This window comes from Hyaena hyaena, unplaced genomic scaffold (assembly GCF_003009895.1).
Source record: "Hyaena hyaena isolate Hyena2069 unplaced genomic scaffold, ASM300989v1 scaffold_310, whole genome shotgun sequence".
Lineage (NCBI taxonomy): Eukaryota > Metazoa > Chordata > Mammalia > Carnivora > Hyaenidae > Hyaena > Hyaena hyaena.
Genome location: NW_024080940.1, coordinates 1,160,318 through 1,185,796, shown reverse-complemented (window position 1 = coordinate 1,185,796; position 25,479 = coordinate 1,160,318). Strand labels below are relative to the sequence as shown.

General features: G+C 42.9%; 1 protein-coding gene across 1 annotated transcript in view; it reads left to right on the top strand.

The window, feature by feature from the left end:
* Positions 1 to 25,479, top strand: part of AGXT2 (alanine--glyoxylate aminotransferase 2) — a 40,463-nt gene that overhangs the window by 8,076 nt on the left and 6,908 nt on the right. The window contains exons 5-13 of the mRNA XM_039248266.1: positions 1,114 to 1,208; positions 3,016 to 3,109; positions 3,897 to 3,990; positions 7,793 to 7,893; positions 8,458 to 8,550; positions 11,920 to 12,052; positions 14,322 to 14,413; positions 16,154 to 16,303; positions 21,830 to 21,928. Coding sequence (XP_039104197.1) covers positions 1,114 to 1,208; positions 3,016 to 3,109; positions 3,897 to 3,990; positions 7,793 to 7,893; positions 8,458 to 8,550; positions 11,920 to 12,052; positions 14,322 to 14,413; positions 16,154 to 16,303; positions 21,830 to 21,928 — 951 coding nt within the window. The remainder of the gene's footprint in view (positions 1 to 1,113; positions 1,209 to 3,015; positions 3,110 to 3,896; positions 3,991 to 7,792; positions 7,894 to 8,457; positions 8,551 to 11,919; positions 12,053 to 14,321; positions 14,414 to 16,153; positions 16,304 to 21,829; positions 21,929 to 25,479) is intronic.

Genomic DNA, 25,479 nt, shown 5'->3' with positions numbered 1-25,479 from the left:
CTTTATCTCACCAACCATGAGATCGTGACCTGACCCAAAATCAAGAGTAAGACCCTTACCAATTGAGCCACCCAGGTGTCCCCAGAGCAGAGCCATTTTTTAAAATAAATTTAATATCCCATTCAGTTCATTTGATCTAAGATGCATTTAGACATTTTTTGCTAAATGGGATGGTTTTCTGCATCTGAAATAACTGTTTCTTAACTGAATTGAGATGCTAAAATGTCAGCCAAGATTTGCACTTCAGGATTCAATAAGTTAAGATATATATAAGAATACATATATAGTACCTGTAGATATATATAATACACATATGCATAATATATAAATATAGTACTGTATATAGCATACTATATACTATATATATACTACAGTACATTTTATAGGTGTGTGTGAATATATATAATGCCCAGTACCTGGTATTGGCTTTTATTAGATTCTCTATCTACTATACCATTTGCAAAAGATGAAGAAAGCTGGACTAGCTGCAACCTAAGTCCGGCCCAGTCATGCTCACAGAGTCGCAGAAGCAGGGACTTCAGCAAGGACATCAGTTCATGCTTCTCAGGCCCCGAGCCTGGAGGACCCAGTTTCCTTCAGTTCTTCCCTTTCTCTTAGCCAAGAGGAGCTGCACATTTTGTGTGTTTGCTTGTTTTCCCAACATACACGCAAACCAAACAGACAAGCAGGGACATCCTCTGGGGCTATAGGACCAGGGAACCTGCCTTGTCCAAGCCTTCAGAGCCCTATCAGGTGGTTGTGGTTCAGGAGCTCAACAACTTGGTCCTCAGATCCACTCGCCCACTAACCACTACATACCCTTCACCAGGTCTTCCCATCTTGGCATTTTGTAGAGCATTGAATAAAGCCAGTGAAATCTAGAAGTTTCACAACTGGCACAGTCTGTAGCCATTTTTGTATCTCTAGCACTTACAGCTGCTCAGTGAAAAGCTGTAGAATTAATATACTACCTAAGTGATTGGACTGCTTTTCTGAAAGGAACTCTCCTTCCTAATTAGAGGCTAGGACACACAGTATTAGCAATTTTGAATTAATTGGGGAAGAAAGAAAGAAATTAATGTATGAGGTCTTGTGTCTTCTGTTTCCCTCCAGGTCATTTTCTTTGTGAACAGTGGCTCAGAAGCCAATGACCTAGCCATGCTGATGGCCAGAGCACACACAAATAACACAGACCTTATTTCTTTCAGGTAATCATAACTTGGAATATTCAACTTTGATAACATTGACTTACCCCAATACTAAATGGGCATCATTAAAATATAACATGGGGCAGGGGGAAGGGGGCTTTCCCAGGAGTATTGTTCTAATTTTAGGTTTTGGGACAGAATCAGTCAAAAGATTTTATGACTAGATAACCCCATCTAAATTGGCCTAATCCAAGGTAGGGGTCCCTGACTGGGGTAAGAAACTGCTTAGAGTACTACCTATGTCATAGAGCTTCCTCTAAAATTAAAGAGATGGTCATATGACAGTTTTTTGACTCTGAAGGTGTGGTATTGACCATGATCTATGCCAAGTGGTGAGTGACTGGTCTATATGCATAGACACTCATGGCTCTATCATACTACAGTGGACACATGTTCATCTCTGCTTATGATCAGGAGCCCTATACTTCCACGTGCCAGTGGCACCAAATTTTCACCTCTTATTCTCCCTGCGTTCAGAGGATATATATTGAACCTACACATTTCTGCTTCTTTAGGTGACTTTCGAAAATTGACAATGTAATAGATTAATTACAAACCCTTGGTAGCTATGTTAGCATTAAAAGTAATAGAAAACTTAACATTTTGCTTACAGTTTCTTCCTTTGGGTAATTTTATATAGCACCTTTTTAAATGTTTATTTATTTTTGAAACAGAGAGCATGAGATGGGGAGGGGCAGAGAGAGAGGGGGGAGACAGAGGTTGAAGTGGGCTTTGTACTGACAGCAGACAGCTGATGTGGAGCTCAAACTCACAAACCACAAGAGTGAGTATTGAGCCAAAGTCTGCTACTTAACTACCTGAGCCACCCAGGTGCCCCTATATAGCACTTTTCTTTTGGTAAGGTTTATGTCAAAGAATGACCTATAGTAAAAGTACAACGAATGAAGAGATAGTCCCAGTCTTTCACTTGTCTGGCCATAGATTGTCTCATTTCAAAAGAAGATCTGATGACCACAGTACATCCAATACTGCACATTCCATATAAAAGGCCCTATAATAACTACATGCATAAGGAAACATTTACTATTAAAGAAATACAGCAATAAAAAATGTGACTGATGTTTTAACCAAATAAACCTCCCAGAATATAAACATCCAGATAAGTGTTGGATCTATTCAAAGCGGACATGTGTCGCTAGGGTTCAACACACACTTGTGTCTCCTCTTTCAAGATAGATGACCACCCTTTTGAATAGTCTTAATAATCGTAAATCCTCATGTAAAGGTGATTTTGATTTGAGAATTGCCAAAACTCATTTAAAGCCAAGATGGGTCATCAGGATGATTTATACTAAATGTGAGTTTCCGGTTCAAAAAGAAACAAAACCTGTGTTTGGTTTTTTTACACCAAATAAAGTGGTCCATGAGGCATTTGCACAACAGCGACATCACAGAACAAATATTGGGCTTCTCAAGGCGACTACTTCAAAGACTAATACTCATCGAATATATAATTCCTGACATGTTGCCAAAAGATGAGTCTCACTGCTTAAGAGTGACTGAGTAGGGCAGATGCTGAGGTCAGAGCACTTGCCCACATGTTCTCCAAATCCTCCTTTCACAATTTCATATCTATGACACCATCAGAACAGACAAATAAGTAAGTTCTCCAGGCATAGCCTTAGAAGATTTCTTAGAAATCATTGGAGTTACATGTTAATGGCGTTCTGTTATCTCCATGGCCTTCATGGATCTTCTCTTTTGTGCTAGTCAATAAATAGTCCACAGGTCATCAGTCAAAGAAAACTGAACTTGACCCCATCTTCTCGTTGTTTCTTCTCTGCAGAGGCAGCTACCATGGGTGCAGTCCGTATACACTTGGCTTGACAAATGTAGGGTCCTTCAGGATTGATCTCCCCAGTGGGCTGGGCTGCCAATCGGTGAGTTTTGAGATTTTGGTCTTGTTTCTCTCAAGGCTGTTGTGTATGTGGTATGACTGATCAGCTGTTCCCAGTATTAGGATCAGAAATGCATGTGAAGAACATCATTAATCAGGGCCAAATTTCACTTAGTTGAACCAAAGCCCACTTGTAGGAAATGTTTATTAGAAAGGCCTTCAGAGTCTGAGTACTAATTAATGATAGGGATTTTTACAATTTGTTTTGCCTTTAAATAAAATCAGGTAAACTGCAAATAAATGCATTGAGATTAGTTCTCAGAGCCTCAAATACATAGGATTTCTATGGAGCCTTCCTTGTAGTCCTCACCTTTTGTTCTCAGTTGCTGTACCCACCTGAGCGTCAGAACCTGATACGTAATTATTCCTATTCTTTCAGATGCCCTTACTCACTAGACTCTTGAGCAAGTTGTTTCCAGGCTGGCACTGAAATCAGTTTCCTTTTACATAACTGGATTCTAAGAAAAACATTATCTTTTCAAACCAAAGTATTAGGTTTTTGTCCTAAGTAGGAGAGGAGTATGGGAGAAATCTCAATACCACATTAAGAAACCCTTTTAGGGCTGATGCGGGTGGGCAGGAGGGGAAGGGGGTGATGGGCATGGAGGACTGCACTTGTTGGGATGAGCACCGGGTGTTATATGGAAACCAACTTGACAATAAACTATGAAATAACAAAAAAAGAAGCCCTCTTACACTGACTGGCATCATATGGTCCCTCAAGTTGGCTATCTTGTCTTCACAGTTTTGCCTTCTTTCATCATTTGCAGACAATGTGCCCCGATGTTTTCCGTGGCCCTTGGGGAGGAAGCCACTGTCGAGATTCTCCAGTGCAAACAATTAGGAAATGCAGCTGTGCACCAGGTTCAACTGGGCAGGGAGGGAGGTGCAGGGTGGAGGGGGGGTGGGGAATGAAACTGAAGAAAGGCTGAACCGTCACTCAGTGAATAGATCCGGGAAAAAATGGAAAAGAGAAGAGCCAAAGGAAACAAAACTGGAAAGCAAGCCCTCGACGAATCAACACGCATCATGCCTATTACCGTTGTGCTATCCGGCTGTGGCGAAGAGCATCTCTGGCCATCAGAGCCAAGCTAAACACAGACTCCCACTTGATACTTCATTAAAGTTTTGTCAGCTCTATTAGCAATAGCCTTGCTATCAGTTTTAAAAGAAAACAAGGTTGGTGGCATTGTTTATCAATTCCCAGTGGAGGAAGGGGAGAGGGAAAAGAATGCTTTCAGCAATCTCAAAATTCCAGGCAGGAAGCTCCCCCAGGGACTCAGAACACCAGCCAGAATGAGAGCATATGTCAAAACTAAAGGCCATTGCCAAAGGCTGTTGACATCTCTGGCAAAAGTTTTAAAGGCCTTCTCAAAAGAAAGTTTCCACTTATCAACCGCATTTATATTTGCATTCTCTACCTATTCTTACCATGAGAGGAGGTGTGGAAGCAGCATCTCTTCTCTGCTAATCAAGTCTCCCCTGTGCTTGTCGGCACAGTTCAGAACCTTTGAATAGCTGCCCCTAAGCAGTGCTGAAAGAAAGAGCTAAATGCTTCTGCCGAACACACTTAATGGAACAGTCTGAGTCACTGGGCTGAAAGAATGCAAATGGAAGTCTTAGAAATCAGCTTGAAAGGAAGAAGATTCACAGTCACCTTACAATTCAGATGGGATAATGGCAAAAGGGAGATAGGGCAATAAAAGAATGAGCACTGAAACAGGATGCCGTGCTCACAGAACTTAAAACTCTAAGGAAATTTAAAGCTATGTAAAAAAAAAAACAACTCACCACTTTCAAAAATAGGGAAACCAAGGCCATCCACACCTGAGAGGCAGCAGAGCTAGGACTTGACCCCAAGCCTTCTGACTCCAAACCACTGCTCCCTACCTATGGCCATACTTGTTCACACTGGCTTGCCAGCAAGATGAGCCCAGGCTTAAAAATAACTCCTGTTCTGCTGGCCAGGATTGAGGAGACCCATGAAGTCAGGAGACCTGGACCCGCTTCCCGGCTGGTTCAGCTACAAGCAAAGCTGTCGCCTCAACTTTCTCATTTATAAGATACAGACAGCAGCACCTGCCCCCAACCGCTTCTTATAAGGCTTCATGGGATCAAGAGAGGAAAGGGAGTATAATAGCAGATATACAGGAAGGTACAGGAAGGCAGATAATAGCAATACCAAGTGTTCCTGTAGAGCCATACCTGAGTATCCTACCTAGGTGGCATCAAGAACTAAACTCGGTTTCATGCACCTCATCGACTGCAATCTGACCACAAAACCAGCGGCATAGAGCCTAGCAGGCAGAAGCACTCAGGAGCTGGCCATCTCCTTCTCTCCTCACTGTGTGTCCCTCTCTTTCTCCAACCTCTCTGCCTCCTTCCTCTTTGAGGCTTTCTCTGCTTTAGGTCAATTTGAAAATTCTAGAACCCCATGGCCATCTCTCCAGTGGCATCTGGAAGCCAAATGATAGTGACAAACATACCTTCCTGCTCCTCTGAACTGTCGTCTTTGGCACGTCTCAAGTCAGCTGTTCTCTTAACTCATACCTTCAGGACAGATATATATATTTAAACAGAACTGTAATACAAACAGGGACTTCACAGTCCTCCAGGGCTTTTGGGAACTGAGTAGTGTTTGGTCTTTTGTAAAAAGGTGTATTCGTGTGTTTGGAAATGCAACCCAACGTGTAAGGTACTTTGAGTACAGAAGATTCCGGTTCACGATTTGTCTTAGGGTGTGTTCACTGAGCGCTTACAGGTACCAGTCTTGGCGAAAGTGCTTTCACCTCAGGATTATGTCATCATTGTCCATGCGGGCATAAGCAGGAGTCCAGGTCGTGAACCTGATATAGATGTTTCTGTGGTAGATTTCATTCCCTTCCTCTACCCTTTTGTCAGGATTTTGTCTTTCCAAGTGTTCGTTCCAGGCCCCGAATTCCAGATGCAACCTGTGATGACATCCACCTCCCAGAGCCCACAGCCCCACCATGATCCAGACCTCGACCGGATCGTGTCATTGTTCTTCACCTTTTGCCAAGATGAGTTTCCTTTAACTTAAATGTTGTTCTTTCTTCGCTCTTCACCCTATTTAACTGTTTCTATGCCACCATCTCTACTCAGTTGCTTGGTTAGTATCCAGGAGAACATCCAGTCTTTCCACCTTTGTTGTCATGGTGACGCCACCGCACCACGTCTCTCTCCAGAGGCAGCCTGACCTGGAGTTACATCAATGAGCTCAGGAAGTAAATGTAAAATGAAGTAAAAAGCTGATTACAAGACGTGACCCCTCTCATCACTGAACTTGTGGGCGATGGGGGACAAATCATGAAAGGTCTATCACAGATTCAAGCAAAGCCTGCTCTCATTTTGGTTTTGTCCAGATGTAAGCCATTAGGGTTGATTTTGCTCCACCCTTTCATCTCTCTAGTTACAGATGGATGTGCTAAATTTCTAAATTATATCTTTTGATAAATGATCCATCCTTTAGGGTCATCCCAGGCTGTTTTCTCTTCCTTTCTTAATAAAAACTAAAAAATTGAATCTCTAGAGGCATAGATTTACTATCTAGTATATTCTGCTCCTTAGGCAATATAAGTGATGCTAAAAATGAGCTTTCTGGATTTGGTATCCTTTTCCTTTCTCCTTTCTTCACACTTCCAACCCCTAATTCCAACTGACCAGTCAGTGAACTCTCCCAAACATCATATGTACCTTAAAACATGTTTGGGGCCAGGTAGTGTTTTTTCTGGTTTTAAATGAAGAGCTGAAGTATAAAATATATTTATGCTTAATTTTTAATGATGATGATGACAGATATTTTCTGTCTCTTATCTCTGGATTTCAGGAGACAGGTCTGTATCCATGTGTCTGAGCAAGCACAAGGATGGTAGGTGGTGACTCACCTCTCAAATTGCTTTCATGCTACTGGGGCCAGAGCTTCCACCACCTCCACATCTCCCTCTGTGCCCCTCCTGCTGTCCAAGGACATGGGTTTAAGTTCAGAAACTGTGTGGTACTGTTTAGAATCAAAGTGGAGGTGTGGCTAAAAATTCTGAAGTTTCAGTAATGATCTGGGACCCTTGGACTGTATTCCAGAGATGAAGGCTTCCTCTCCCCTGTTAGATGAATGGATGAAAGCTATCTGGCTCTAGTGCATTCCTCTTTAGGCTGGATTCTAATTCTTCTATAAACATATTTATTAACTCTAAAGACTGAGACACTTTGTAGCTTTAAAATTGTACATCAGACTAAGTGGCAATAAAAGGTAAATGGAGTTATTATCAAATAGATTAAATCCAAAACCCAATTACATTTGAATTAAATCTACCCAGTTGAGAAGATGAGTATCCTTAGGTGAAACAGCTGTGTATATCAGACTCAAGGATACTTTGGGGCATTTCCCCCGCAAATGGACATGACTGAAGTGGTTTGTTTATGTCTTTACAACTATCCTCATCTCTCTGCTCAAACCAAAGTACAGGTTGTCCTGATATAAAGTTCTCCCTTCAGAAATCTACACCCTCATATCCTGTTTACTGTATTCTAAAGGTTCTAGTCAGTTTACTCATCAGATTTTCTTTTTTTCAGTGTGTCCCCCATTCTTCTGAATGTCATTCTTCACATCTTCAAATGTTATGTTTGTGGTTCTGATTGTTCTTCACAGACTGCTGCCAAGCAAAAGACCAGTACATTGAACAGTTCAAAGATACTCTGAACACTTCTGTGGCCAAATCAATTGCTGGATTTTTTGCAGAACCGATTCAAGTAGGTATATTGACCTTAGCCATTAATTGGCTGAGTTTTAAATGATCAGAGAGTTTAAATTCATACATTTTAGAGAATTCCAAAATATTTAAGTGAACATTGCTGTGTCCCTCTCCAAATTCAATTCATTCTCTCGGTCCCCTTGAAAGAGAAGGGGCCCTGATTTTTGATTGACCTTCAAAGACCATCTCCTGCATTGTCGGGCTGAAAAGATAAATGAAATGATTGAATTCCTAAAATTCTAAAAAGGAAACCCCAACAATGTTTGGTTGCTTAATACCCACACTGTCAGGCGGTGCCATTCTTCAGTTTTATCAAATCCCCTTAACCTCCTTTGTTTCTAATCTCAGAAGAGAATAAACATTTGCATCCTTTTCCCAAAAGGGATGGCATGAGAGTAATGGCCCCTCTCTTCATGCATAATTGGAACAGTTCTTAAGACCATTTTAAAAATTGCTAGTATTACTAATGCTAATGATGATAATGATCTATCTTCCTTTTTTTGGCACTAGTTTCAAATGGCTATGCTGTTGTTATAGGACTCCTTGATTTGGTCTTTTGCAGGGGGTGAATGGAGTTGTTCAGTACCCCAAGGGGTTTCTAAAGGAAGCCTTCAAGCTGGTGCGAGAGCGAGGAGGTGTGTGCATCGCAGATGAGGTGAGTGGCTGTGGCCTGGGTATGGTGTAGGGCAGCCAGGACAGGAAAGGCACAGGGAGAAACCTCTTTAAACCTTCCTCTACAACCCAAGAAAATGAAGCTTTTGCTAGTTGACTGGTTGGTTAGTAGATTAACAAGTACAGAACCTTAACAAGTACAGAACTTAAATATCCAAATTGCAGTCTATCAAATGAGTGGCTAACAGGCACAGCTGATGCTGTCATCACAGGTGACATACCATCACTCAACACAACTTTTAAATTCCCATTTGGGGATTGAATCCGGGGCAGTTCAAAGACCACATAGAAAACCTAGCCTCATGACCAAGTTTTCATCTTAGATTTGCCAAAATAGTATAAACCAGCCCAACAGCATTCATCTTAATAAGAAAACTTGTGCAGCACTTGGGTACGTCAGTCACTTAAGTGTCCAAATTTTGATTTCAGCTCAGGTCATAATCTCACGCTGCCCATGTTGGGCTCTGCACTGACAGCACGGAGCCTACTTGGAATTCTCTTTCTCCCCCTCTCTCTCTGCACCTCCCCAGCTTGTACACTTTATATCTCTCTTTCTCTCTCAACATAAATAGATAAACTACAAGTTTAGGGACTGTGACCCTGTTGAAGTTGTGAAGAAAGTTAGCTGATATTAAAAAATATGGAAAGTATATTCCATCAGTTTACAATTCGGTACATCAGTAAGAGAATAAACTTTAACCTTTGGAATCAGCACAGAGCGAAGTTGCCACAATTGGACAACTTTGAGGGAAAGCATACTGATTTTTAAAAATATATGACTTGCAGGGCGCCTGGGTGGCTCAGTTGGTTAAGCGTTCGACTCGGACTCAGGTCATGATCTCACAGTTCATGAGTTCAAGCCCTGCGTTGGGCTCTGTGCTGACTGCCAGCTCAGAGCCTGGAGTCTGTTTCAGATTCTGTCTCTCTCTCTCTCTCTGACCCTTCCCTGCTCACACTGTCTCTCTCTCTCGCTCTCAGAAATAAATAAAACATTAAAAAATTTTATAAAAATATATGACTTTCAGAATTTTCTAAGATATGTGGTTTTATCACTTTCAAGGACATAATTGGAAACTATCTCACACAGGGTGATCTTAAGAAGGATTGTCCTATGACTAGGTGAAGATATAAATAGCTACAACTAATCTATAAGATACATATAATAACAGTTCTATAAGGTATGTCCCCATTGTTATTATTTCATTTTAAAAGTTTATTTATTTATTTATTTATTTTTATTTGAGAAGGGTGGGGAAAAAAGGGAGATGGAGAATCCCAAGCAGACCCTGTACTGTCAGCACAGAGCCTTATGTGGGGCTCGAACCCACAAACTGTGAGATCATGACCTGAGCTGAAACCAAGAGTCCAACACTCAACCGACTGAGCCACCTAGGCACTCTTATTATATCATTTTGATAGATAAGTGAATATAAGTCCAAGATGGTTCAATCATCTGTCAAGCCCATGCGATTGGTAGGGAAAGAGCTTGAACTCAAACCCACACTCCAAGAGCACACTAACCACTGAGCCGAGCTGCATCTCGAAAACGACAGAACAATGGAGAGGAAGTCAAAGAATGGCAGAAAAAGAGAGGGCAGGAGATGGGAAGCCTAAATACAGATCCAGTCCTGCCACAAGTGATCTTCCACAAATGATCTTAATTAGCACTTTAAAATGAAGAATAGAGAATCAAAGAGAGAAAATTGGCCATCCCTGGAGCCAAGTGGGCAGCTGGTCTCTGCTGGTCTGGCAGGGACTAGGCTTCGGTTTGAAACTGACTGCTTTTAGGCATGGCATGGACACCCATAGTTACCACCCCTGCTCATTGTTGCAGACTCAGGCCACTTCTCTCACTAGTAGATGCTCCCCACCCCCAAGACAGCTGAGTTTATGAACCTCAGATGAAGTTGTCTCTGTTCTACTGAGAGATTCTATGAAATGGATGTTTCCCTACTGACTAAACATGGTGTATTGTCCTACATAAATTCATGCGTTGTCTAAGACATCTGATTTTTCATCTTTATTCATGGTACTTATGGGGTAAAAAATGAAGACTGGCAGAAAAACAAAATGGATGGATTTTCCATGAGCTCTTCCCACATTATCTTGTTCAGGCAAATCCTCTGCTTGCCCAGAGGTTCATCACTAGGAGGTAGAAGACCTAAGACGTGAGCCCTTGCCTGTCTGACCCCCGTGTCTAAGCTCTTCTACATTGTTCACTACCATGTGCTTCTAACCCCTGATGTCTGCCTTTGCAGTGGCCTGGATAAAGCAGGGAAATGAGAAGGATGCCTGATCTTTTGATTATATTTCAGAATCAACTTCAAGTGCCCATACCTCTATCCCAACCTGCAATACATGTAGGCATAGAGAGACAGAGATAGACAGACCAAGAGACTGAGAGTGAGAAAGAGATCAAGGAACCTTACCAGAAAGGCTCTGGTAGAAATTTCCATGGAAATGTCTGTGTGGCTTTATTTAATTAGGCACTTCTGCTACATCTTTATTCATTCTGCAAACACTACCCACTTTTATCAGCCACTTTGCTACATGTTGTGAAGAGAGGAATAATATGCAGCCCCTGTCATCAGACACATACAGTGGTGACAACAGTCCAAGATGAGAGTCCTGATGACAGCATGCTGAGGTACCTTGAGAGGGAGCCCTTGGAGGGTTCAGGAAAATCTTCTTAGACCAAATGATGAAGAAGCTATGTTTTGAAGGACAAGAGGAGCTAGTGAGGTAAAGAAGCAGGGAGAGTGTCTTCTAGAAAGAGTGGGAAAGAGCACACAAATACGCTAAAGATAATGTAGTTCAATCCTGATTTAACTGGCTTCACTGGGTCATCTCGTAACATAATTCTCAGGAAGGAGAGGAGATCACAGGGAAGAGAATAACTAGCTTATGCGGGCCCTGTGGCAGCCATACCATCCGCAATCCACTCCCTGTAACTCCTGCCACATCCAGGTGGACACAGGGAGGTTCTGCCCAGCTTGCTGCCTTACACACTGGAGACATCTATTAAGGATTGCTAACCAAATGTCCCTTTCCACTAGACGACCCTCACAGCAGCCCTCTGATGTTTGCTATTACTACTTTCACTTAACACAGTTAACATAGATTCAGAGGACTTAAGAAATATATCCAAAATCCCACAAACCTAGTAAATGGCTTCTGGTAACTAAAAGCTCAGACCCAGATTAAGTGCTGTCCATGTTTATACAAAAATGGTAATGACGATGGCTGGCAGTGGTGATACTGAAGAAGAGGAGGAAAAAAGAGAAGAGATCCAAGTCAGAAAAGCCAGCATTACTTCAAACGTTGTGAATGATTTTGGATCTATTTCCATCAGGTGCAGACAGGATTTGGAAGGCTGGGATCTCACTTCTGGGGCTTCCAAACCCACGACATCCTGCCGGATATTGTCACCATGGCTAAGGGGATTGGAAATGGCTTTCCCATGGCAGCAGTTGTGACAACTCCAGGTAGAACCCATGGGCAGGTTGCATTTGCTTCTGGGCTTCCTGTAACGGTGATGACAGAGAACATGGGTTTTGGAGTTTGTGTGGGTTGAAGACAGTGATGGGAACTGTATGTGCATTTCCTAAGCAATGATAAAGAGAAAGAGCCTGTCAGACTGTGGAAGAGATGGAAGGATGCCAGCTCTTTTTGCTCTTGCTGTAGGGAAGATGAATTCTCCTACCCACACAATGAAGTGCAGGGTTCTCACACACTAACGAGGTGGAGGAAATTGTACCACAAAATCAAACCCTTTTTAACCAACCCAAAGCTGAGATCCTTTTTCACCAACCCAAAGCTAACTATGAACTTTCCAAGGGAATCTTATTCTGAAGGAGACTCTTACTTGGCCTTACTGTTCCAATATGGTATAAACTTAAGGTCCAGAGTGATAGGTTTCTGTTTACGTCTCATCAAGAAAACAAATGCAATACAATCTCACTTAGCCAGAATATTCTATAAAATGAACATAAGAATAAACCATATTTTCAATTTTAGTGAGGTTTTACAGAAAATGGTTTTTATTGTTTTTCTTTAAAAATCTTTAAATTGTTTTGTTTTTCCACCAGTAGTAGCCACATCAGCAATACTAAAGGATAATTAAGTACCCTGTGATATCTCACTATTTTATTGACTGAATACAGGTATGATACTGAGACCAATTTGGTGTGCTTGCTGCATGACAAACCAATAATTTGAATGGCCAGATGTTGGGGTCAGAAAGGCCAGCAAACCTAGAGGATGGTTGACTGTCATCCTAAAGAGACTTCTCCCTTCGGATCAAAGTTCAAACTTCTTGTTTGTTAGCAAAAGAGGGAAGACAAAGGTGACTGATATCTAGGGACATCTGAGGAGGTCTTATAACTCTTTGTCTTTGGCCATTTGATCTTTGCCTACAGGAAGCTGGTCATGCCCTTCCTGTAAATCTTAAACGAAGCACAGGCATTTCTGTCTGCACTTCCTTATCTCCTCAAGTGATGTAGGTTTCCAGTGAAAAAGCAGTCTTTGCAAATCTCAGCTGTAAGCAACATTCCTTCAATGATTAACATGCCTACTTGTGAGTGAAGCAGAAGTTTCTAAGCTATAGGTCACAGCAGCAAGGGAAATAGAAGCAACATGGAGCCACACATGCTAAGTTTCTCCCTGTTCTAGGTACTAAAATGTGGATGTAGAAAGTGAAATATAATGAACAATATATATGCTCACCCTGAAACAATCCAGGAATTATGTTACTAAAACCTTCATGTGAGGTTTTTTTTAAGATTTCCTGCTTAGATGGGGCGCCTGGGTGGCTTAGTCGGTTAAGCGTCCGACTTTCACTTAGGTCATGATCTCGCGGTTCGTGGGTTCGAGCCCCGCGTCGGGCTCTGTGCTGACTGCCAGCTCAGAGCCTGGAGCCTATTTCGGAGTCTGTATCTCCCTCTCTCCCTCCCCTGCTCACACTGTCTCTCTCTCTCTCTCTCCTAGAAATAAATAAAAATATTTAAAAAAAAGATTTCCTGCTTAGAACCAAGAGTATAATACAGAAAAAAGGGTTACCAAATGAAGGCCCATGTAAATTCCCATAAATCAAGTGTTAAGTTACTTTTCAATTCACACAATATAGTAGAGATTTTGTTATCACACTTCTAATTCGGTAAATAAGCAATTTTTCCTTATCCACAGAGTAAGTGGATTAGTCAGCTGGGCTACCATAACAAGGCACCGCATGCTGGGGGAATTAAGCAGCACATATTTATTTTCTCATAGTTCTGGAAGCTAGAAGTCCAAGATCAAGGTGCCAGCAAAGTTGGTTTCTGGTGAGATCTCTCTTGCAGAGGGCCAACTTCTTTCTGTGTCCTTGCATATCCTTTTCCTCAGAGAGAGAGAGTGTGTGTGTGTGTGAGAGAGAGAGCTCTGGTGTCTCTTTTTCTTCCTATGAAGACATCAGTATTATGAGGGCCCCGCCCTTATGATTTCATTTAACCTTGACTACTTTCCTGAAGGCCGTATCTCCAAATATATTCACAGTGGGAGTAGGGCTTCAACATAGGAAGAGGAGCCAGGGGGAGTGAAGACACACGCATAATTCCATTCATAACATCCACTATCTGTTGAATGAAGAATGGATTGGATTTGATGCCATGAAATATATTATTAATACAACATGAGAGTAGATTTAATTCAAGTGATGTGGTGGGAGATTATAGATAGGAATGTGTCACTCTTTGTCCACTTTTCACTTTCTCCCTCTAGAGATAGCCAAGTCTCTGGCTAAACGCATGCATCATTTCAATACCTTTGGAGGGAACCCCATGGCCTGTTCCATTGGATCAGCTGTGCTTGAGGTAGGTTCCAGCAGTCACACCATTCCTCACCTCACAAAATCACTCTTCAAAACCATAGACACATTATCCAAACTCTATGATGTTTCATTATTACAATGAAGAGTTAATTACCACTTCACAAAATTAGATTTCCAGTTATTATTCTGCCTCTTCACCCCTTTTTAAGATCTACTTTGGATGCTTGAAGTATTAGATACAAAATAATACAAAATATACCTCACATGCCTAGGAAATATAAGAAAAGCTAGCGAGCTGGTAGCACTGAAATTTCTTTTTTATATTTGTGATGTTTGATAGCAGTTACCAACTGCTATCCTTGATTTCAGGTTAATTTTTGTCCTTTCCTTTATACTTTTCCTTCCTTTTTTTGTACAGTTATCCACAGAAAGACTAAGGAGAAACTGAGTTTTATAGGACAAACTAGGTAATTTAGCTGTTGTTCAGCCCCACCACATGATTTTCCCTGTTGTCTTACCTGTTAACTGCCCTTGCTGATATGCACAATAACATTTGTTTAGGAAAGTGTCAGGTACTACTGGAAGAATGTCCAAAAATGAGTAACAGTGGTTGTTTATGAGGAGAGAAATTTGGTGACTGGGGGACAGGAGTCAATGAGAATTCTTCTACTGATTTTTAAAGTAGGCACATGATTCACCTACTCAAAATGTTTTGAAGTATTTTTAAATAAAATTAAGTAAGTAAAAGCTTGCCTTGCTAATTAAAATGTATCTTCAAATATGATAAAATCACAAAATGAAAAAGTATAGTCAAGAATGTGTCATTGACTTCATTTTGTAGACATTGCCAGCTTTTTAAAAGTGTTGTGTCACCTTGACCAGGTAGAGAGGGTATAGGTGAACAAATACGTTAAAAACATCAAGAGTCATGGAGTCATGCAATTATTATCAGCTAAATCTAAATGTAGTGTACTGTGGATAGTTGTCAAGAATCATGATCTCTGCCATGAGTGGAAGTATGTGAAAATATTTTTATATCTTCAGAGCCCTCACAGAGCTCCCCTTAGCTCACAAGGCCAAGGTCCTGTGGTGGGACAATTGAGCAACAACAGCCTGTGTCTGACTGAGGGCTGCTAAACAAAGGCCAGTAAGCTCCCAGTGAACATATCTTCCCTCAGAGCGTTTGTCTTCATCACTGTATCCCAGTTCTGAGCAAAGGCTGGCAATAATGAGCCTCAGGATTAGGGAATCTGTGTTACACACTGCATTGAAACATATCTTCTACCTTTCCTAAATTTATAAAATTAAAAAATTTTTGTTTTAATTTAGAGAAAAAGAGAGAGAGTCCAGGAAGGGGGAGAGGGGCAAAGTGAGAGAGAGAGAGAGAGAGAGAGGGAGAGATGGAGAGAGAATCTTAAGCAGACTCCACACTCACTGCAAAGCCTAATGTAGGACTTGATCCCTTGACCCCGGAATTTTGACCTGATCTGAAATCAAGAGTCGGCTGCTCAAGACTGAGCCACCCAGACACCCCTATTCATTCCTAAATATTTAACCACCCCTGAGGATGAGGAGGGCTTGGGGAAAGTATTCCCTATTCCAAGATTCTTTTTCTCCTTACAGCAAATTTTATAGTTCATGCCATGGTCCCACTAGACTTTGGGTTCCATTTGTCTGGTCAAGTTTCCATAAAGAAGGTCATATGGATTTATTTCTCTGTGTTTCCCAGTCAATTTAGAACTTTTCTTTTAATGCAAGGCCATTTGGGAATTCCTCTAAACAGGTGATTAAAGAAGAAAATCTACAGGAAAACAGTCAAGAAGTTGGAACCTACATGCTACAGAAATTTGCTGAGCTGCGGGATGAATTTGAGATTGTCGGAGATGTCCGAGGCAAAGGCCTCATGATAGGAATAGAAATGGTGAAGGATAAGGTAGGTTCTGATCTACTGTGCTCTCTGTGACTTCTTGGAGACAGTAGGGTTAAAATTTGAAGCATGAGCTACAAGGTCACTTCATTCATTCTCAGGGAGAGAGCACACAACCAGGGACACTCAGCAAAGCCCATCAGAGATAAGTAGGGAGTACAAAATGCTGGTAGGTCGTCAAGGTTCTAGGGATGTAAAGGGGGGCAATTGGAACACGGAGATGATATTTTCCCTGCCAGACTAGGCAGAGAGCATTGGTGATGACTGAATATTAAAAAATTAGAAATAAGAAAAAATATTAGACATGGGGAGGGAGGAAGCTTTCTGGGGAGGGGCACGTGACCCAGAGAGCTCGTGGAAGTAAGGGAGAAGGCCAGGAGTGGGTTGTGCTGATGGCTTGGAGTGAGGACACTAAGGATCGATAAGGTTTTGTGTCTGTCTATTTGTGAATATTTTTCAATCTCCCAAGTAACCAGGCAGGGTGTGACTTTCTGATGACATTCCCCACTGTGACCTCAAACTCAGTATGATAACAACTGAACTTAGCATTTTCCCCAAAGCCAGTTATTCCTCCAAGTTCACTGTTTCTGTTTCTCACCCTCCACTGTTCTCCAAGGACCCAGCCTCAATGCCAGAAAATAGCCCGGGATTCCTCCTCTCCCTTGCTTCTAGTGCCAAGCCCTGTTGATCCTTTCTTGGCCATGTCTCTCAAACACTTCCCTGTGTCTCCACTGCTCCCCCTACAGCCCAAGTCCTTCCCCTCCATAAACACAAAGTCTAGACTCACTGAGGCGAGCAACATGGAGAGAATCATGGCACCAAGGTGAAGAGTAAGACTAACCCCTTATCTAGCTTTCTCTTAAGTGGCTTCTTGCTATTTGATCTCAACACAGCATCCTAGTTTAGAAGGGTTGATGCTCAATTATTTTACAGCTCACACCAGACCATGGACATAAGATGCTTCCATTAATGCCACACAGTAGGGACAATACAAAGCTGGATTGTTTAAACGAGATTTTAAAGCTAAGAGAAGACAATAGCAAAATAAAAGTAAAATGAGACTAGGCCTTCTGGCTCACAGGCCATAGCATCCTTATCTTCAGCTTGTGTGCCAGTCAAGGGCTGTGTTAAGGCTCAGAAGAGTCCATTCCAGTCCCCAACCCAGGACCCCCCTCAAAGCTATCTATGCTCCAAAGTCCTGACTCCACAGAGGAAAACAAACTGCTCCAAATCCAGCTTCTATGTGCTCAGAGACTCATGAATAAAAATGTTCATCAGGACTTCATTTGTCATAGTAAAACATCAGAATCTTCCTAAATGGCCATTGATACAGTCCAAGCTAAATTAAGGTAATATATAGCGATATATGTTTGATATGGAAAAATATGCAAGCTCTATTGTGGAAAAATAAAATAGGCTATACAATACTATCTATTGAATGAGTTATTTTTCTCTTCCTCTACCATTTGGGAGTTTAAGCATGGGCTCTGAAGGCAGACCACCCAGATTTACATCCCAGCTAGTCCATTCCTAAGTTCCATTCAGTGTCCACTCAATGCCATTCACTTCCCTACATCCAATGTCACCCAAACTTTTTCCTGAGCATGGGCTACAGGACTCTGCTCTCTATATCTGCCTGTGGAAATCTCAGCCTTATTCCAGATCCAGCTCTTCATCACACCTCCTCCCTAAAGTTTGTCTTTGATTCTTCCCTAGACAGGGGCTCCAGGCCTCAGAGAATCCCTTCAGTGTCCACTGCCTAAAAATCTCATTTGAAAAGATCTTTCAAACCATGTATTTGTTGATTTGGTTTTCATGTAGGAATACCTTATTTTCCTAAGTTATACACTTTTGAGTCCAGGAATCATGTAGATGATAAATATTTTGAAAGAGTTTTGAGTGAGTTCTGGTCCTGCAACACGTCAGACCATGTTCATGTAACTAAGTAGCTCAGAACTTGCCTTAACACTGTCCACTGTCCACCAAAACTAAAACTCCCATTTCCTGTTAGTGAGGACATAAATTAATAGAGCCTTTTAGACAGAAATTTGCCTGTGTCTACAAAATTATATACACATATAATTTATTGTCAAGTTAGCTAACATACAATGTAGTCTTGGCTTCAGGAGTAGATTCCTATGATTCATCACTTACATAAAACACCCAGTGCTCATCCCAACAAGTGCCCTCCTCAGTGGCCATCACCCATTTTCTCCAATTCTCCAACCTCCTCCTCCACTGCATCAACCCTCAGTTTGTTCTCTACATGGTTTGCCTCAGAACACTTGGAATACCTAGGTATTTATTCCTTTTGGGTATTTTATGGTTTGCCTCCATCTCTGTTTATAACTTACATTTCTTTCCCTTCCCTTATAATCTTCTGTTAAGTTTCTCAGATTCCATTGAGTGAATCATATATCTGTCTTTCTCTGACTGACTTATTTCACTTAGTACAATACCTCCAGTTCTATCCATGTTGTTACAAGTGGCAAGATTTCATTCTTTTTCATTGACAGTACATATTCCATTTATATATATACCACATCTTCTTTATCCATTCATCAGTTGATGGATATTTGGGCTCTTTCTATAATTTGGCTATTATTGATAGCACTGGTATAAACATTGGGGTACATGTTCTCCCTTGACAGTACTCAAGGGAGGGGACTTCTCTCCCTGCCCCCCCCCCCCCCCCCAGCATTCTGAATTTGCTACCAAGCAAGGGACTGATTCCCCTCCCCCAGACCCACACACATGGTGGCAGCTCCGGTCCAGAGAAAGTCAGGCACCCCTTGAAAACTCTAATCTTCAGCTCCTATGGCTGTTTACAAAGTAGAGTATTACAGAGGAAGTATTTCTTATTCCTCAGTCCGTGGTGTGGAGAGGTTTTTCTCTTGTCCTAACACAAAACCACAATCCACAGCTTTTTCTCTCCTTTGAAGCACTTCACAGAAGGGGTCACCTCCCCTCCATGCCTACACCACCTGTTTTACCTCTCCCAATTTGCATACACGCACCTCTGCCCACCAAGCTGTCTCCGTCCACCTGTGGAGACATTTCTGTCACCCCACATACCATATTCCTGGGCATTCCAAGTGTCCTGACCTCAATACAACTGTGTCTGAGGGAAGTGGAAAGGTCACCCTACATCTCTGCCATCTTAACTCCTCCCCCCAACCCCACCCCCTGTGTCTATCAAGATTTTAAACTTTGAGCTAGCAATTCCTCACCTAGAAATATGTCCTGAACAAATACTCACAGAAGTGTGTGAAGATATAGACAAACAGGGTTGTTTGTAGGACTGTTTATAATCATAAAAAAATGGAAACAACATAAACATCCAATGATAGACAAGTAAAAAAATTACTCTACCAAAACACTGAAATACTAGGCAACCTTTAAGGTGAGGTCCAAATAAAATAACATGGAAAGATGTCCAAGATATATCCAAGATATATTGTAAATTGTAAAAAGCAAATTGAAAAACATTATAAAGTATGACTTATTATTTCTAAATATGCCTATAGATGTATTTGGGCAGACCAAAAAAGAGTCTGGTTCACATGAAATTATCAACAGGAGGTGAACGGAGGAGGAAGACGGGAAGAGCAGAAACTCCATTTTTCCTTTAAGGACTTCCATTTCGGCTTAGGCCTTTTTTCTCAATAACCATGGATTACTTTTATAATTATCTACATGCTGACTAACACCACCACCAAAGAAAGACAAACATGAAGCTACATTCCACACCCAGTGAGAGGTCAGTTACTAACATACCCAGTTGGTTATGATGCAGCGGGGACATAGGCTTGAGCACGGGGCCCGGGCAGCCTGTCCTGGACTCTGCCTCAGTTTCCAGCCCCGCTTTTCCCTGCGGAATGCATACAAAATGTTCAATCAGTCATAGCAGCTGAAGCCAGTGAATGAGAAAATGGGCAGGGGAGCAGAGAGGGTGCTGGCCCAGTCCAGAGTGAGGCCAAACTCCACATACTATACAGGTCCTTACTATCCACCAAGCCCCCACCCACCCAACCTCCCTTCAGAAAACCTTTCCAGAGGGTGCTGAGCGCCCTCTGACCTCTCATTATCCCCACACCACATTTGCCCACTTTACGGCTCTCACAGTTTACCTCAATTATTTTGTCATTCTTTGGTCTTCCTTGCCTGCTAGATGAGAACATCAGGGACAAGCAGGAATGCGTGATGACATTTTGGGATCAATGAGAAGATCCTGGTCTTGTCCCTCATCCCAATTCCTCATTACTAGCACTTTGCAAGTCTGAATATGATTTTCCTTATCTTAAAGCTTTAAGTCAGGCAAAAATGTGAGCATCTCTGGGAGGTGTGGTCTTCCTGGGACACTGAGTCCTAAGAAGGAATGAAGATTTGGGGACCAGTGCAGGGAGGAGATATATACCAAAGTCCAGAGGGGGGCAGGGTAGGCAGCCCCAAGAAGCACAAAGCTGGGACCCCTGGAAGTAGCTCTCCTCTGCCTCCCAAGGATGGCAGGGGTCGGCCCCCGAGACAAGATCATGCTTCATGCATCTGAAACCAGAGAGCGAGACCATGCTCACTACAGCCATGCGGCAGAAGAGAGACCCACAGCAGTGACCGTGCTCAGCACTCAAGACAGGATCGCAGCAGTAATTTCCAGGGTGGGCACCTGCTGAGTGTTTTACAAACCCAGATGCCCAGGCCTGCCCCAAGTCTCCTCATTCCATAGGCCAAAGCCGAGCCCCAAATGTCTGTAGTTTGAGAAGTCTTCCAGGTCAGGCAGACACACAGTCAGACTTGAAATGACTAAATCAAACAGGAAGCATTTGTAATCAGGCTCAGAAGACAGACACAGAAAGGGCACCAGCCTTCAGCCCACTGCCACCGGAGCTGTACTGGCATGTCTGGACCCCCAAGTAGAGACCAATGTAAGATGCCTGGTAACCTGAAACAGCTTCTTGTCCCCAATCCCCACCCCAAAGCGCTTACTTTTCCTAACCCTGGAGGATTAAATCTTGGGGGAGAAAGAGCGAAATCCACAAGCCAGGGAGATGAGACAGTCTTCCCACCCCAGCTGCCCAGGCCAAGCTGTGACCCAGGGAAAGCCTGGATTGTTCCTACCCTGGTGTAACCTTGGAGCCATCTCTTTGAATTTGAAACGAGCCCTTTACCTGAGCAAAACAAAGTGAAGAGTTGAGAATAAGGCCACTCCAAATTGGGCTAGGAAAAAAACAAGCTCCCAGGAGAGCTGTTAGCAGAGCCAAGCATCACTGTCTATCTGCATTCACCTTCAGTTTTATTTTTGAGAATTTGGGATGAATTAGAATAAAAAACTAATATTTTTAATAACATTACCTACCCCCAAAGAATTCCATCCAGCAATTAACAGCTTTCCTTTTCTAATAGCTTTATTCCATTACAGTCAGGAGAGAGATTGAGAGGGAAAGAAAAGTATTGATGGCTTGAGTTGCTTTTTTTTCTCTCTGATAAATAATGTCTAACAATTCAAATCCAAATAGGAGGTATTTTTATTTGCAGATGAGCTGCCAGCCACTTCCCCAGGAAGAAGTAAATCAAATCCATGAGGACTGCAAATGCATGGGGCTCATAATTGGCAGAGGTGGCATTTTTGCTCAGGTAAGAGAAAGACTGGTCTTTATTTATCCCTTTAGGTAGGTGTCTCCCTGATGTTCCAGTGCTGGTCACTTTGTTTCACCACCCAGCCTCACTTCCTCGGGGCGTAATGCTCAGGTCTGTTCAAGAGAAAGGTGCAGTGAGGCCTTAGGACCACTAGAGGGCACTGTGTCCTAAAGGTTTCGTTCTGGCGACTCTGGAAAACCTGAGGCTTTCCAGTATAGGTCACAGTAGAGTCATCACAATCATGCAATAACTAGTTTGTCTCTTGTACAAACTAGTTCTAATCCTGTAAAAGCAATGCTAGTCCTTCTTAACCCACCCTTGAGCTCTGACTTTGATGATGCTAAACCTGCTGGATTATAGTGGCCATTGTGGCCAAGAGCAACTGAAAGTGCTGACCCAGGTGACCCTGCAGGAGAGGTGGGGGACCACGCTGGTTGGGTCCCTAATGGGGACTCAGAATCAGCCACTCTCAGTGCTCTTCACCCTGAGGCTGGAGGTGCAGAGATCAGCTCTTCCTGCTTGCTTCCTTGAAAGGCCAAGTACAGCCCCAGTCATGTGGGACCCTGGTGGGACCCTGCTCTGGAGGCATACACTGCTGCTGTGAGTGGAGCCCTCTCCCAAGTCTCTCACACCAGCGGGACCCTCACCCTCAACTGGTTCCAGGGCAGAGATGTAAGATTTAGGGTAGCTCTAGGGGCGCCTGGGTGGCTCAGTCGGTTGGGCGACTGACTTCGGCTCAGGTCATTGTCTCACAGCTTGGGAGTTCGAGCCCTGCTTTGGGCTCTGTGCTGACAGCTAGCTCAGAGCCTGCTTTGTATTGTGTCTCTCTCGCGCTCTGCCCCACCTCCGCTCATTCTCTCTCTCTCTCTCTCTCTCTCATGAATAAACATTAAAAAATTAAAAAAAAAAGATTTAGGTAGCTCTTGCTCCTCCCTTAATTTGTTCTTGTCCTTTTTCATCTTTCTTTCCCATTTTAAATGTCAATCATTCTTCCCAGTTTCCCTGGTCCATTCCTACTTCTCTCTCGAGTTCAGTGAACATTCTTGCCTCCTACTTCTCTGAGAAAATGGAAACTCTTAAATAAGGTCCCTTTGTAAGCTCATCTGTCCCCACATCCATTTTTTTTTTAATTTATTTATTTTTGAGAGAGAGAGAGACAGAGCACAAGTGGGGGAGGGGCAGAGAGTGAGGAAGACAGAATCCGAAGCAGACTCCAGGCTCTGAGCTGTCTGAGTAAGGCTCAAACCCATGAATCATGACCTGAGCATAAACTGGAGGCTCAACCGACTGAGCCACCCAGGCATCCCAGCCCTGTAAACAACACATCCGTCCGTTGTTTACTTCCTTTCTGGAAGATTCAGGGAATGAGGTTTCTCTCCTGTTCAGATTTAGATCTTGTATGTGTGCTTTTGACCCTTGACACTGTCTACCTTTGTTCAAAGGAACATCACTGCGTTCTTTTGTGTCTGTAACTTTTCTTCAACTTCGCCTCAAGCCTGTTAAGAAATAGGCTTAAAGCTGAAACCAAAGGCTGTCAAAGAAACCAGAATGAGCTCTTTTGCTGGGACAGTCTTATAGTTATAAGTGATATATATAGTTATATACAAATTTTAAAAAGTTATATATAAATAAATATAATATAATAAAATATAAATTAAAAGTTACATGTAAATAAAGTTATATATAAAGTTATAAAACTTAAAGTTTTATAAGTTTTTGTGACTCAAAGTAATTTAATGATTAAAAATCCGAAGACCTGTAACTTATAAAGACATGAAACAACTGTTTACCTGCTTAGTTATAGGGAAAACACTTAAGTGCTAGATAGCCGTTGCTCCTCTGGATACTAAAGTTAAAATGATAAATAAGATCCAGTCCTTGGAGCCTGCAGGAGAGAAGGACATAGAAAGAGCAAATTACAACACTCTGTAGCAAGCTAGTCTACAGCTATAGAAAGGGGTGTTACAAGAGGAAAGAGAAGGGACTCCTAGTCCCTCTGGCGAAGCTGAGTCTGTGGTACACAATGAATAAGCACAGAGCACGTGCAGAAACATTAGAGTGCAAAGAGCATCAGGCACTCAGTAAGGCTTGAGGCCACGAACGGTAAATAACAAAGCTTTAATGCTTGTCACTCTTGAAAACACTTTGCTTTGACTCATTTAATGGTTTCAACCAGCCTATGAAAGAAGTACTATTATTATTCTAATGTTACAGATGAAGAAAAAGAGGCTCAGAGAGGTTAAGTAAATTACTCAAGTCACACAGCTAGTGAGTGGCAGAACCGGGATCCAGACTAGGCTGCTTGATTTCTGAATCTGTGCCCTGAAGAGAAGGAACCTAGGGGACGAGCCCGTGGCCTGGAGTCCAGCTGGGGCTGACGGCGCTGCCTGAACTCGCTCGCAGCGGTGGGGTAAGGGGCCCTTTCGGAGAACAATTCCGGAAGTGTGAAGGGCACAGCCTGGGACGTGGAGAATGCGGGCGACTGGCGGATACAGCCTTGCGTCTCACTTGGTTTCGAGATGGCAAGGATGCGTGCAGCTTTGAACACGTTCCGTTCGAGGTGTTTATGGACATCTGTTTCTGTAGACGAGTCGGTAGCTCAGAGGAGAGAACGGGGGCCAAGTCACGACTTTGGGAGTCGTCAGCCTGTACGGAGTGAGCCGATGAGAACTCCCGGGAAGGGAGTCTACACAGCAAACGCCGTGTCGGGAGGGCACGCACCCGGGCAACACCAGCATTTAAAGGGAAGGGAAGAAGAGGTGACCAGAAAGAGGAAATAAATGGGCAGAGAGGTGTGAGTGGAGCCAGCAGAATGTGGAATCCCTGGAGCAAGGGGGTCGCCAGGCTCTGGGCAGGGGGGGCGGGGGCGGCTGAAGGAAAAGGGCTGCAAAATGCCACTGGGTTCTGATGAGGGAGCATAAGGCAAGCTGACACCCACAAGCACCCTCCCCCTCTGGTGGGACATGTGTGACAATCCTCAGGCGCTCCTGGCTGCGTAGAAAGGGGGAAACCAATGGTTGACAATAGAGATCACATTCGTGCAGGACATGAGTCTCCATCAATTTGCAACTGTTTTAATGACTTACAAGCAAAAGGCGCATTCATCAATAGCTTAGTCTACAGAAACCCATAGACTCAGCTTCCTGGAACCCTAATGATGAGGGTTTTGGGGGTGATGGTGGAGTGGTGGGGCCCGGGCTGCGGCCAAGAAAGAATCCTTGAAGACCTCGTTTGTGCAAAAAGGTGACTTTATGAAAGCACGGGGACAGGACCCGTGGGCAGGAAAAGTTGCCCCAGGACCATGAGGAGAGCACTGGAGCTGGGGGAGGTAAAGTCCAGGGGAAGTTTCCAATGGGATTCTCATATGCTAAAGAAGACTCACAGGATCCTGGGGGCCTGGCTATTGTCAAGCTAAGGTTGTTTTTCCCTCTAGCAAAGTATTAGCATGAAGACTGGAGGGAGAGTTCCTGGAGAAACATTTTACTCTGCCAGCCTCCAGTATCTGTCAGTGGGCTGCAGGTTATAAGGCAATTTAATTTCATCTGCCA